Here is a 14,195-nt window from a genome sequence, read left to right as displayed (position 1 = left end):
ACGCAGAGGAAACGATTCCACAAATTTTAGCAGAGCATTTGCTTTCCAGGAAGATAAGAATAGAATTAGAGAAAATCGTGGGTTACCTCAAGATATAAAAAAAAATTAGTTAAAAAGAGGCCATCATGTTTTCCGTAGAAAAAAAGAAATTTTAATTCATGTATGGAAAGACGAGATGCATGTCAGAATGATCTCGACGATACATCAGGCTCGGCTTATAGAAACAGATAAAATAAATCGTAAAACTGGTGAAATTATTAAGAAACCAGAAAGTATTATACATTACAATAAGTATATGAACGGTGTTGATTTGGCAGACCAATACCTTTCTTATAATCCTATTATAAGAGAAAGTCTCAAATGGAAAAAAAAGCTTTTATGTTTATGTTGAACTGCGCATTATTTAATTCATTTGTGATATACAAGAAATTGAACCCGGCAAAGAAAATAAAATTTACTAGAAGTTGCTAGAAGTTGGGTCGAAAATCAAGAAAATGTGGGTTTAGAAGGCCCATCAAAAAGAGCTTCTCGTGAAGATCCACCAAGTAGGCTTTCAAGAGATATAAAATCACATAGGCTTGTAAAACTTAAAAGTTCGGGAAAAAAAATCCACAGAAACGGTACAAAGTTTGCAAAATTCAGGGCATAAGGAGAGAAACTTGCTTTATGTGCGGGTATTGTGAAATTCCTATATGTCTTGGAAAATGTTTTAAGTAATTTACATAATTTTTTTCAGAAATAAATGCAGAAATCAGTGAAGATAAGCTGAACAAGGAGATTATTGAGGAAGATTCAAAATTCAAGATTGGAATTCTTTTTGTAACCTTGAAAGCTATAAGTACTATAAACTTTTCTAATAGGCTCGTACAAACCAAAATATCCGACTTGTTCATCCAAGAGTTGCTGGATATATGTATTTTTTATAGTTTATTTTTTTAGTTATTATTTACTTGTTCTTGTTCACTTCTTACTTGTTTCGTACAGAGTGATACTCAATTTTCACTTTTCCAACATTACGTAATACATATACATATCTACAAAAATGATAGTATAATCGTGACATTTTTTGACAAAACCTACGGACATAATATCATGTATTATATATACTTAGTTTTGCAATTAGCAATCAGGAAATAATACGCAGCTACCTATAGGGCCACCAAGTTACCGACGAATCCTGTAACTTGTATGCAAACGCGATATTTTTCAAAAATTTGCATTAATTAATATTTATTCAAACACGTTTTCGGAATTAAATCCGGTGCGGCGAGATAGTGCGAGACCTTGCGTCGACCTTAGATGGTTAGTAAACAACTCGACACGGCGCGATGAAGTCTTTCGTTAAATACCAGAAATACTGCGATTTTCCCATCGAAAATCTGCCTTACGGCGTGTTTTCTACCGAAAGTCACGTGAGTTTTTCAATTCCACCTTTGCTTCCAGCCGCAATAAAGCTTTCGATATTTAATTGCTGTTTGTTTTGGTTATGTTTACACGGTCGATCGATATCGGTGGATGCCTCCGATGTTGTCAAATGGTGCTTATTATCGTCGAGTTGAAGAAATTTTGGGGGATTCAAAAAAATGTATCCACTGTTTAAAAGTCCATAACTTGCAAACTAATTGACGTTTATTTAATTGACGTATAAAATTCGATGGTTACTTTTGTCGAGCTCGTGACAACCCCGCTTAATTTTTTTAGCGCCATCTGTGGTGCAGTAGCAGATCTAAAAAAAGTTGCATTTTTACGTAAATTTCCTCATGAAACATGTCAAAAGAGTAATTTTTCACAGCTCAGAAACTGATGTGTTCTTGCGGAAAAAATAAGAAATAATTTTTATTAAGAGCAAAAAGTAGCTAGTTCCTGTTGACCTAAAAAAACATATTTTCACAAGCAAATTGTAATATTCTTCATTTAAGAAGCAAATCAAATCCAAATTATGGCCAGAAATTTTCTGTTAGGTAAAGGAAGTTTTTTTTCTTTTGCTGCGTAAGGTTTACATTTGATGAAAGGAAATCAGTTTTGAAGTACGTGTGTTAAGTTGGACTTTCCGCTACACTTTCACCAAGAAATGTATGCGTGGAAGATGCAGCGACCAAAAAAAACCTTTTGTTTCATTTTTTGTGGTTTTCATCTTTACAAAATATATTTTGTTGTGAAACTTGCCTGACCCTGACGAACAATTTAAATTTACCAGAAGTCAGTGAAACACTAAAATTTCAAATAGAACATACAGTTTTTTATAGCATTTTCGAGTTCGACATAAAAATTTAAACAACAATAAATAAATAAAAACCAAAAGTCGTTTTTTCAAGTGAATATCTGAATTTAGTACGATTCATAAGAGGCAAATACAGATCTTTCATTAAACAATCTGCAACTTCTACTAACAACTGTATAATATGGATGGATTTCAGCAGAACCATATGGATTATTTTGCATAATTTCAAGACTTAACGTCGTTCAAGCTCCAGATATCTTTTCTTGTAATTTTGCGCCAAGGAACTCCAATTGATTGATAAGTGATACCGTTCCCGGTGAGCCATACATGGCCGAACACATGTAATCTTCATAATCGCCTTTAAAGCGTAAATTGTTATAACAATAGAGAATATCTTTAAAAATGGTAAGAGATAGCTACAGGAACAAGTATAATCATTTTGTAGATAATTTGAGGGCCTAGGCAATATGTAGGTATTCCTCGCATTTTATTATTACTATATTTCTTTCAAAACTTTTTTCTTCAAAACACTCTTTTAAGGTCGACTGTATAAAATATTGTAATTAAAAATTTTTTTAGAACAAACTGGCGGTGGAAGTTGTGTAAATTTTTATATTGAATTCGAAAATGCAATAAAAAACTATATATTTCAATGTTGCCACTGATTTTAGGTAGAACTGGCAACATTGCAAAAGCAAAAATATTTTTAAATTGTATGTCAGGGCCAATTATGGCCATATTTGTTCCTTATAAAACTTGTAACCATGGGAAACCCGGTGTAGTTATTTTTCTGGAACCATATGGTACTAAGAATGTGGTCCATTCTTAGATTATTTTTTTATATTATGGTTTTGTAGGTATATTGGCAAGGGTAGGTAAGGTAAGCGGGCGATTTTTGTGGTCAATTTTATGGTTTTCATTTTTGTTTTAATTATATTTATATATTTTTTGATATTTATTTTTATATTATTTGTTTTTGCTTTATTATTATACCTATATCATATTCAACCAATCCAAGTGTGACTTCCCATAAATTTTTCTTTGCGTGTTAAATTCTGTCAATGATTTTTGGACAAAATTTCGCATTATCCTTTGTTCGACCTAGAAAAACTATTTACAGGCGGAGCTACCGGTAAATATTTGGGCTGGAATTGTTAAAAATTACTTTATTGGATCATTTTTCCTGCAAAATAGGCTAAATGGCTATAATTATTATCGATTTTAGATGAGGAATTGCCAGTATTGGTAGAAGTACCACTTAAAAGTCTGGTTTATCGCACCCCAGTTCACACTGTAGATGAGCACACTATAGAACAATTTTGTTAAGAATTATTTATAGTAGGTAGTGTTTTTTTTTTTTTTTTAATAATAATCGTTTGTTATTTATTTTGTTGTTGGGACGTTATGTTATTTCATTAAAACTGTAAAAGTAAAAAAAACAGTCTTTTAATTTTTTTTATGAAGGGCATAAAAACTAGAGATTTTGTTTTAGATAGATATTTTATTTTTCAAAAAAAAAAAATCTCAAGAAACTTGAAAATATAAACTAATTTCTCTGCATAAACGAGAGAAGATATTTTTATTTTGTTAAGCGGAAACCCTACATTGGATTGAAAAAATCAAGAAATTAAATTTCTTTAGAAATGATTTATTTTAAATTAAAAGAAATCATTGGTGTACCATCAATGTCTGCCAAAACAGACAAGCGAAATTCCGCAAAAATTGTATATTTCACTAATTTTTTGTTGATAAGAAAAACAGAATAAAAATTAAAATATACGAGGGCAGCTCCAAAATTTCCCGGCCTGAATATGAAAGAAACAAAGTAGAGTAACAATTTTTTATTATTTTTCAATATAATTTCCCTTAACTTCAATACACTTATTACATATCTTTATTAACAACTCAATCCCTGTAAAAAAATATTCTTTTGGTTTGTCTGCTTCGTCGTTAGACCGCCGTCCACGTTAGTCCTTTTTCAAATATCCAAACAAATAATAATCACTTTGGCCAATAACTGGACTATAGGAAGGATAATCTATCTGTTGGAACCCACACTCTAAAATGGCAGCTTGTGCAACACTAGCAGTATGGACAGATGCATTATCGTGCAAAAGACGCACGCCTCTGGTCAGTTTTCCTCGACGTTTTACACGTATGCAGTCTTGCAATTTACGTAATAATGTTGCGTAATATTTACCATTGAAAATGGTATTAGTTTCTTTAAGATCTATCAAAAGAATTCCTTCACTATCCCAAAAGATCGTGGCCATCACCTTTTTTGTTGACTGGCCGACTCTGAATTTTCTTGGAGGCGCTTCACCTTTACGACGCCACTCCACTGATCCTTTTTTGGATAGAGGGTCATAATAGAGAACCATAGTTCCATCTCCCGTCACAATAGTTTCTATCCCAGGCTTCGGTTCCGACCCACAGAGTTCCAAAAAAGACAGCGCACACTTGACACGGCGTTGTTTTTGAATAGCCGAAAGGTTTTTAAGAACCCATCTTGCACTAACCTTATGCATACCTAAATGATCATGCAGGATTCGACGAACACTTGTATCAGAAAGCTTAGTAATTGAGATTTCCTTGACTTTTAAACGTCGATCACTCATTACCACCTTTTCCACAATCGCAACATCTTCCGTTATGACATCCACTGGTCGACCAGTTCTTGAATCATCTTCAAGAGACTTCTGCCCCATTCGAAAACGTTTTGCCCATTCTTTCACTACAGAGTACGAAGCAAAACGTTGCCGTACACACCATCCAGCCTTTCTTTAATCATTTTAGGTGCTAACCCTTCTTTTGTCAAAAACTTTATGACTGCTCTATAGTCAATTTGCGTTATTTGCGTCATTTCGGACACGTCTTGTTTAGAATGCTGTCAATAAAAAACTATTTGACGCAGACTTCAATTTTTTTTTCGCCGCCTGCTGAGATATATATTTAAAAAAAGTTTTATTGTCATACTGGAGCTGCATCTATGTCAGGCCGGGAAATTTGGGCGCTAACCTCGTACATGGAATATAGTGAGCTGTTAGGTTCCACCATGCTGAGATACTGCTCAGGGATCATGTGTATATTCATTTATTAAGAGATATCCAAATCATAACGTACACTTTGGCGGCGTGCGTTCCAATTATGTTCACTATTTTTATCCCCGCTACAAACTGGAAACCATATTTGTTCTCCTATTTCCAGCACACGCCGAGAATTGGGGTGGCCATAGGCGACTTAATTTTAAATTTAAACGAAGTGGCCCATTTATTTAATGGACCCGTTTTAAAAGGCAATCAGGACGTATTTAGGGAGGTGAGCTTTCATATACCACCAACAGGCCACATAGCTTTGAAACAATATCCAACTTTTAGAGCACTTTGAACAAGTTTATGGCGCTTGGACATCAAGCTTGGAAGGAGGCTAGAGAAACGATCACCATATTACTGTCCGAGAACGAACCAATTCTGCAAAACAATGGAGATTTACGGTCAAGGTGAGCACAACGGTAGAGGCTTCAAAATATGGTGCGATGTTATTTTCTGTTCTAAGAATCTAAAGTATTTGTTTAGAGCGTTCACTCCTCAATCAGAAGCTACGATGCACCTGCCAGCACGCATTGGAGATTATACAGATTTCTACTCTTCCATCCATCACGCCACCAACGTAGGAATTATGTTTAGGGACAAAAACAACGCGTTGCTGCCTAACTGGTAATAATGGCGAACTTTTAATGGCATTTTTTTTGACTGTACGTTTTCCGAATTTAAGGAAATATTTACCCGTAGGATACCACGGAAGAGCGAGTTCGGTGGTCATTTCCGGTACTCCCATTCATCGACCCAACGGCCAAACCTTGGTTGTGGATGGTAATTTGAAATTTTTAAATGTTATTTAACCCAAATATTAAGGCGTTGGACATCTATAGGATAGATTTCTCTCAAAACACATACAATTCTTTTGAAACGATAATAAAATAATAATAATAATATCAAAAGAGGCATTTTCCAAGGCGACTTCATTTCATGTTGGTATTTAACCTTAAAATAAACCATATGTTAATCAGGGATCGCTTAAAAATGTATGCAGAAAATCGATCAAAACTGAACAGTCTCATTGCTACCGTGAAAATATTCAGTGACGATATGAAGGTGTCATTTGGATCGGATAAATGCGCAACTATAGAAATCAAGAAAGGAACCATCAGGCATCGCAGGCCTGGAGCCCGGCTCTTGGAAGGCTTGGATAGAACAACTCGCCAAATTCAGATGTTTACACCCCAACTCATCTGTAAAACAGAAAGTGGCAGGGGGTTTCATCATTTCATCCAATCTATAAAAAATGCTTCTACTTATGTATGCCAATAGTAATCGATATAACATCTACGCTACATCAGGAAATGCAAACTTAGAAGGAAAAAGAACTTCGTGGTAAATACCCTCTAACACTCGAAGATATATTCATCGACAAAACATGATTACTACAGTGGCTTCATAAGGGCTATTTTTAGGCTGAAACTGAGGGCTTAACGCTATACAACACAAGGTGATTAGAACTAGAAATTACGAAAAACATATATTGAAAATCAACACCATTGATAAATGTAGCAGATAATGCTTGTTTAGGAAGGCACAATCAATATGAACCAAAATCACTTCTCGAAAATAGATTACATCTGCTATACTGTGGTCGTCCGATACGATGGTCGCTCACAACAGACCAACAACAGGGAAAGAAAGAGACAATCATTAATATTGCCATACCCTTGATCCACAATTTGAGATCTACGGATGCTGAGAATGTTCTAAAATATGAAGACCTGGCTATCCAGCTAAAACAATTCTGGCGTCTTAACGATGTAACCATATGTCATATGCCATATGTTGGTTATGTCAACGAAGGGAATTGAAAACCCTGGAAAAACAAGACATGCAAAATAATATCTTTGATGCATCACAAAAAGCTATAATACTCCAGACATGTCACATTGTTCAAAAGTTTTTGAGCTCAGGTGAAGTAGGATATCACATCATCAATATCTGCAAAGCATTAGAAATCTGAGACCAATAATAATAATAATAATAGTAATAATCATAATAGTCTTTACTGGGATAATTTAAATTATTGCACAAGATTAAAACAAAATTACTTAATACCAATACAAACACGTTTCAAACGGCTAAGTCTAGCTTAAGATCTTGATGTTTCTACTACTACTTTATTAAAAAAATAGGTTACAAAGATGATTGGTTACAAGTACTGTCCTTTTTTAAATGTGAAAACCCGTTTCATACCACTCCCACTTTTTGAGTAATTAAAAAGGTAAACTAATAGATCTATGAGATCGCTTAAGCTATTTTTGATTTAACTATTGATTGATTTTGATTTTACTATTGAATTCAACAAAACATTCAAAAGTGTGTGCTTGATGAAATAAGCTTCCTGGTAGGCTGACCAACTGTTGAACTGACATGACAATTGTTTCGACAACACCGTGTCTTTATCAGATGTGATATTGATGTGACATTTGATAAAGACACGGTGTTGTCGAAACAATTGTCATGTCATAATATATAATTTCGTGAAAATCTGAACTTTTAGTTATTATTTATTCTGACCAACTGTCTTTAAAAAGCCACAGACACAGACGGCGTTCACTATAAGGAGGCGTTATTGATTTCTTAAAAGTTTCCCTCTGTTGCTTGCCAAGTATGCAAGCCTCACATTCAAAATTGTCTACATTAGTCATTTTTGAGCGGGTAACTAAGTTTCTAGTGACCATCTTTTTCAGGTACGAGTTATTGATATGCCCAAGCCTTTCATGCTAGGTGTGTAATGTTTCACTGACCTCTTCAGCTACAGAAACTTCTCTTGTAGCGCAAACTGTACGGATAAGCATTTTATAGAGGTTATTTGATTTTTGCGTACTTCCCATGCTTTATTATCATCATCTTCTTAGTGGTCAAAACTTTTTCCGATAATAAGTTCTTTTTTAGGTCTGGGATGAAAAGTATATTGTTTATAACAGAGTCGTTCCGTTTTCCTTTTACCTTTAGGATTTCACTATGTCCCAGGTAAACATAGGAAGGATTCTTAAGCCCATGCAACACTGCCCAAGATGCAATGATCATCGCATAAAATTAGATTAAACTCCTGTACATCAATGTTAACGGGTGTTTCGTGTTTCTTAGAGCTAACATTCTTCTCATTTTACTGCCCGGGAGCCTTAAACTCTTTTAACATGTGTCCCCTTTTATGGCAGTTAAAACGTTTGAATTAAAATCTTTTCTTTTTACTTGTATTCTGTGTCTCTTTGTTGGTATTTAATGTCATAGCGGCTGGTGCCTCCTTCTCTTCTTCTATTACCATTATACTCCGTTCTTCATCTATAAGCCTTGCTGTCAACTTCTTCACAGTTTGTGGCAAATAATTCAAAATCTTTGTAATCACTAACATGACCACGACAATCTTTGATTTGTTGCGCAAAATTCTCAATTCTGGCATCATGCTTTTCTATTATATCAGTAGGGCCCATTTTATTGTGCCATAAGTTTATTTACCTCAGACTTCTGTTGATAAATCGATTCCAGCTTATCAACCATCTCTTTGGAGGATTCGCAAATTTCGATTAGTGTAATCTGTTCGAAATCTTGTGGGTTCCTTCTGTACCAATTGTGGAGTTCGTCTACCTCAGGTACAAATGGTTTGAGGGTTGACCCTTCAATAAACATGGCACATGTATTATAGGTTAAGTGTCAATCATAGTATATACGATGTCAAAATTTCCCGAAAGAAACAAAGTAGAGTAACATTTTTTATTATTTTTCAATATAATCCCCCTTAACTTCAAAACACTTATTACATTTACTTACTAACAACTCAATCCCTTTAAAAAAATATTCTTTTGGTTTGTCTGCAAAATGAGGAAAAACAGCCTCTTTTAACTCAACTTCGTCCTTAAACCGCGGTCCACGCAAGCCCTTTTTCAAATATCCAAACAAATAATAGTCGCTGGGCGCCACATATGGACTATAGGGAGGATAATCTATCTGTTGGAACCCACACTCTAAATTGGCAGCTTGTGCAACACTAGCAGTATGGACAGGTGCACTATCGTGCAAAAGACGCACGCCTTTGTTTACACCTATGCAGTCTCGCAATTTATGTAATAATGTTGCGTAATATTTACCGTTGACAGTGGTATTAGTTTCTTTAAAATCTATCAAAAGAATTCCTTCACAATCCCTAAAGATCGTGGCCATCACCTTTTCTGTTGACTGGCAGACTCTGAATTTTCTTGGAGGTGCTTCACCCTTACGACGCCACTCCATTGATTCTTTTTTCGATAAAGGGTCATAATAGAGAACCATAGTTTAATCTTCGGTCACAATAGTTTCTATTACAGGCTTCGGTTCCGACCCACAGAGTTCCAAAAAAGACCGCGCACGCTCGACGCGGCGTTGTTTCTGAATAGCCGAAAGGTTTTTGGGAACCCATCTTGCACTAACCTTATGCATACCTAAATGATCATGCAAGATTCGACGAACACTTGTATCAGAAAGCTTAGTAATTGAGATTTCCTTGACTTTTAAACGTCGATCACTCAATACCACCTCTTCCACAATCGCAACAATATCCTCCGTTATGACCTACACTGGTTAACCAGTTCTTGAATCGCCTTCAAGGGACTCCTGCCCATTCGAAAACGTTTTGCCCATTCTTTCACTACAGAAGACGAAGGAGCACTTTGGCCGTACACACCATCCAGCCTTTCTTTAATAATTTTAGGTGCTAACCCTTCTTTTGTCAAAAACTTTATGACTGCTCTATACTCAATTTGCGTTATTTGCGGCATTTTTTCCGACACGTCTTGTTTAAAATGCTGTCAATAAAAAAACCATTTGACGCAAGACTTCAAATTTTATCGTGATACTGGAGCTGCATCTATGTCAGACCGCGAAATTTTGGCGCTAACCTCGCACGTTACTAAGATGATTTGTTACAAGAACTGTCCTTTTTTAAATAAAAAAAAACATTTTAAAACAATATTAACCGAATATTATAATAATAACGAAACTACAATTACGACTTAATAATAATAAGAGTCTAATCTTTCAAAGAAACTTCCACTGGCTACTGTAATAATTTTATTCCTCTTACGTCGGTATTTGTTGGCTTCTTCAGAAGTTGAATGAAAACTGACTCGCATTTTACTATATAATTTCGTGAAAATCTGAACTTTTAGTTCTAATTTATTTTTACTATGTGCCTGCTTATATATTGTTTGAGAGGCATAAACATCTTCTCGGATGACTGATTCCCATATTGGTGACAGGTAGAGACCTGAGTCGCGGTTAAGATTGTTAAGCCGTTTATAGACTTCTCTAGACTCTCGTTGGTAGAAGAATTGATTACATGCAAGAATTTTAGTTTAATCGAATAAAATTTTACGTCGGGTTTCGTGATTGTGTTCGGCAACTGGTGATGAATTTATTTGTCCTAGTCTTAAGGCTTAAGAGTCTAAAAATTCATTATCACTCATCAACTTTCAAAAGTTTAAAAATTTTTGGCCCGCGTTATTTGAGAATATTCCTACAGGCGCGCCACCTGTGTTCGGACCGTGCAAATTAATGGACTTCGAGTTGGAAATGGCATTTTTCGTGGGCGGTTCCAACAATCTCGGCGAACCCATCAACGTGCGCAACGCGCACGAACACATTTTCGGCTTCGTTCTAATGAACGACTGGAGCGGTACGCAACTATAGTATACTAACCCCATTATTATAAGAGAGTAGTATGAAATCTGCGTGATATTACGGTTCCTGTAAAAGTTAAACTGCTGTTGTTATTTTTTTACTCTCTTATGGTTCCGGGGCGACTATACGTTTCTATAACGAAGTACATTTCAGCGCGTGACATTCAGAAGTGGGAGTACGTGCCGCTGGGACCGTTCACGGCCAAAAATTTGGGTACCACCATATCCCCGTGGGTAGTCACCACCTTTGCGTTGGAACCGTTCGTGACGGACAATTACCCGCAAGATCCGGAACCGTTTCCGTACTTGAAACACACGGACAATTTCAATTTCGACATTAGTCTCCAAGTAGACATCAAGCGTAAGTCAAGAACATGTAATTTGGCCCCGTTAAGGTGGTATAGATTGAAAATCATTGAAGTAAACGTAATAATAATAATAATAAGTGAGTAAAGGAGAAAGAAGGTGAAGCGAAATTAAATTTAAACAAAATTAAGCCTTACACTTAATAATGCTCGGCTAGAGTCCGATTACTTAGTAAAGAATACGATGACGTCATGGTTCCCTGCGCCAACGTGATTTGCTCTACTAGATAAACCATATAGCTACGAGACATATAGAGGCCCTGCCTAAGCTAATAGTACACGAACTTGTGAAACAACTACGTAACAAAATTTTTAGAAGGTCTGGTCAATGTGCGCGTGCGCGAGATTTGAAATTTCGTTTTTAACCAATGACAGCTGTAATTTCATTTTCTGACGTTCTACCCATAAGGCCTTGCGGTTTCCAACAACCAACATGGCCGATGGCAGGTCGTCAATGGCTGGATGCAGTAATTTCTCAAATTATGTCGAAATCGCATTAAATCTTCACGCAAAAATGGAACTAAGGTGTAGAAAGTGTTGTTAAAAAAATAGCGACAAGTGCAGAGCTAACAATATTAATTCTGTAAGTATTTTAGCGTTTTGGTTCTTTAAGCGCTATAGACACGATACCAGCTAATTTTTCCCGAATTTGTGCCCGTAAATCGGAGCAAACAGAATGTTTTAATAAACTTATTGGTCTATAGAAAATGTAAATAAAGTCGAATTCACGAAATGTGACTATAGAAACCACTTTTAAATCTTTTAAATTAACTTGCACATAAGGCAACACTTACCCGTATATAATCACATTATTTTCCTTACAGTTTTGACCACAAACACAACAAGTTTTTCACAAAAACACGTAGAATGTAACGACAGAATCATAACCACCAAAAATGTAAATAATGGCAGAGATTATTAGTAGACTCTGACAATAGCAGTTCCTAGTGCGGCGTTGCCAATTATATTCGGATTTCAAAGACTGATTTTGCATTCTTATGAAAGTTAGTCAATTTTTTCAGAAAAATTACGGAAATGTGAAAACTCAGTTAGTTGAGGCGTGACATATGCGCAAAAGATCCACACCTACTTTTTACCGTAGTAGGGCCACTATATTATCTTATAGCTATATGAGATAAACTAATTATGCGATGTTTGTATTTTTTTTTAATTTTACACGCATATAAGGTCCGTGTCATAAAAGGTCTGTTTTTAAAGAACTTAAATACAAATAAAAACCCAGGCATCAAATTAATAAATTTATTTTTGTAGTCAGTTGTTATTTTTTCGTTAGCAATAAAACTCAAATCATTTCTTGTGAAGCTTTTATTCATTTGTTTAGTAAGTAACACATAAATAAATAATGCAAATGAAAGATATTTTTTCTGCCGGTACTGTACTGTCTGATTTGACGTCACTTTCTTCGGAGGATGAGTTCTTCGTCATGTTTCTTCACATCTTTGCAAATTATTCCTCAAGGGTCACTTCTGAAAATTTTTGAAATTGTATTCAAAGTTGTATAATACAAAATTTATATAATACTTCCGTAAGGTTTTATAAACTCTATCACAATATAAACACTTTTACGCAGTTCACATTAGCAGTTAAGACATGGTCTGGAACCTCTTCGATATCCTATACATTGTAAAATACCAATCGCCAAAATTTCGATTTAAAATTTCTAGGAGGGAGGTGTTCAAATCTTGTTAACGCTGGCGTTCGCCAATTCGACTTTTTGATTAACCAAATTCCTGCTGTAGCAACTATCAAATCCATTAGCGTAGTAGAACACGAAACCGAACTTGAAACAATTTGCTATTGAAATGTCAAATAACGGAAAATTACAACGGCCATCTTTTCGTCTTCGACTAACACCGCCTTGTCATATGTGGCTCATCTCGGCGGAGCCGAAAGTATCTAATTCTAATGGTCGACCGCTGTTCGTCTTTTGGCGGATAGATGGCGGCAGGGGTTTTTATTTTTTACCATGTATTCCAATCATATTTTGTTTCATCCTGTAGCCAAAGGATCGAAGGTATCGACCACTGTGTGCCGTTCCAATTTTAAACATTTATATTGGACGCCGAAGCAACAACTAGCCCACCATACCATCACAGGATGCAACGTCAATCCTGGCGATTTAATGGCAAGCGGAACAATCAGTGGTGACGTAAGTTTTTATTAAACAAATTCTAGGTATCTAAGAAAGAGTCTTTTTTTAATTGTTCGCCATTATAAAAAGGATTATATTTATTTATTTTTGAAACTATTTTATGTAACTCTTTTTTGCTAGGCATCCGATTCTTTCGGATCAATGTTGGAACTTTCGTGGAAAGGTACGCAACCGCTTAAGTTGTCAGATGGAAGCCAGCGAAAATTCCTACAGGACGGCGACACCGTCATCATAAAAGGGGTGTGTCAGGGCGACGATTTCAACGTAGGTTTCGGCGAATGTAGGGGAGAACTCCTGCCTGCCAGACAACTCACGTTTTAATAAAAATTGTTTGTTCCAAAGTCGATTTACTTATTTTGGTATTCCCGCATAACTACTGCGAAATTCATCGCCGTCCCAGACGTACGCCACTGAATTTTTATGCAATTTTTGACATTTATTTTACACGAGTCACTAAAAGTACAACGCTTTCTTCGCATATTTCGTGTTCTGTCGGGGGTTCGTGCGACAGTTAAATGAATACGTTAGTTTAGAAACTAAAGATTTATTCTGTAACGACTTCAAATTATTACAATGCCGCTTATCGTGCGTTGCCTGAGGACAGGGCGCTGGCGCATCGATACGTATTGAGTGCTAAGGATAGACTAAATCCTAGGGGTTTCTACGGCAGGAACGTTA

At 35.7% G+C, this 14,195-nt stretch overlaps 1 protein-coding gene across 1 annotated transcript; it reads left to right on the top strand.

The window, feature by feature from the left end:
• Nucleotides 1-1,277: 1,277 nt before the first annotated feature.
• Nucleotides 1,278-13,895, top strand: LOC132708266 (fumarylacetoacetase). Its single transcript, XM_060680480.1, has 9 exons — nt 1,278-1,412; nt 5,429-5,539; nt 5,599-5,720; nt 5,797-5,937; nt 5,996-6,093; nt 10,823-10,975; nt 11,134-11,340; nt 13,366-13,514; nt 13,638-13,895. The coding sequence occupies exons 1-9, from the start codon at nt 1,329-1,331 to the stop codon at nt 13,836-13,838; spliced, it is 1,266 nt and encodes a 421-aa protein (XP_060536463.1). The 5' UTR covers nt 1,278-1,328; the 3' UTR covers nt 13,839-13,895.
• The last annotated feature ends 300 nt before the right edge of the window (nt 13,896-14,195 follow it).

Source organism: Cylas formicarius, unplaced genomic scaffold (assembly GCF_029955315.1).
Source record: "Cylas formicarius isolate icCylForm1 unplaced genomic scaffold, icCylForm1.1 PGA_scaffold_10__41_contigs__length_53128322, whole genome shotgun sequence".
NCBI lineage: Eukaryota > Metazoa > Arthropoda > Insecta > Coleoptera > Brentidae > Cylas > Cylas formicarius.
This window is presented reverse-complemented; position numbering and strand designations above follow the sequence as displayed.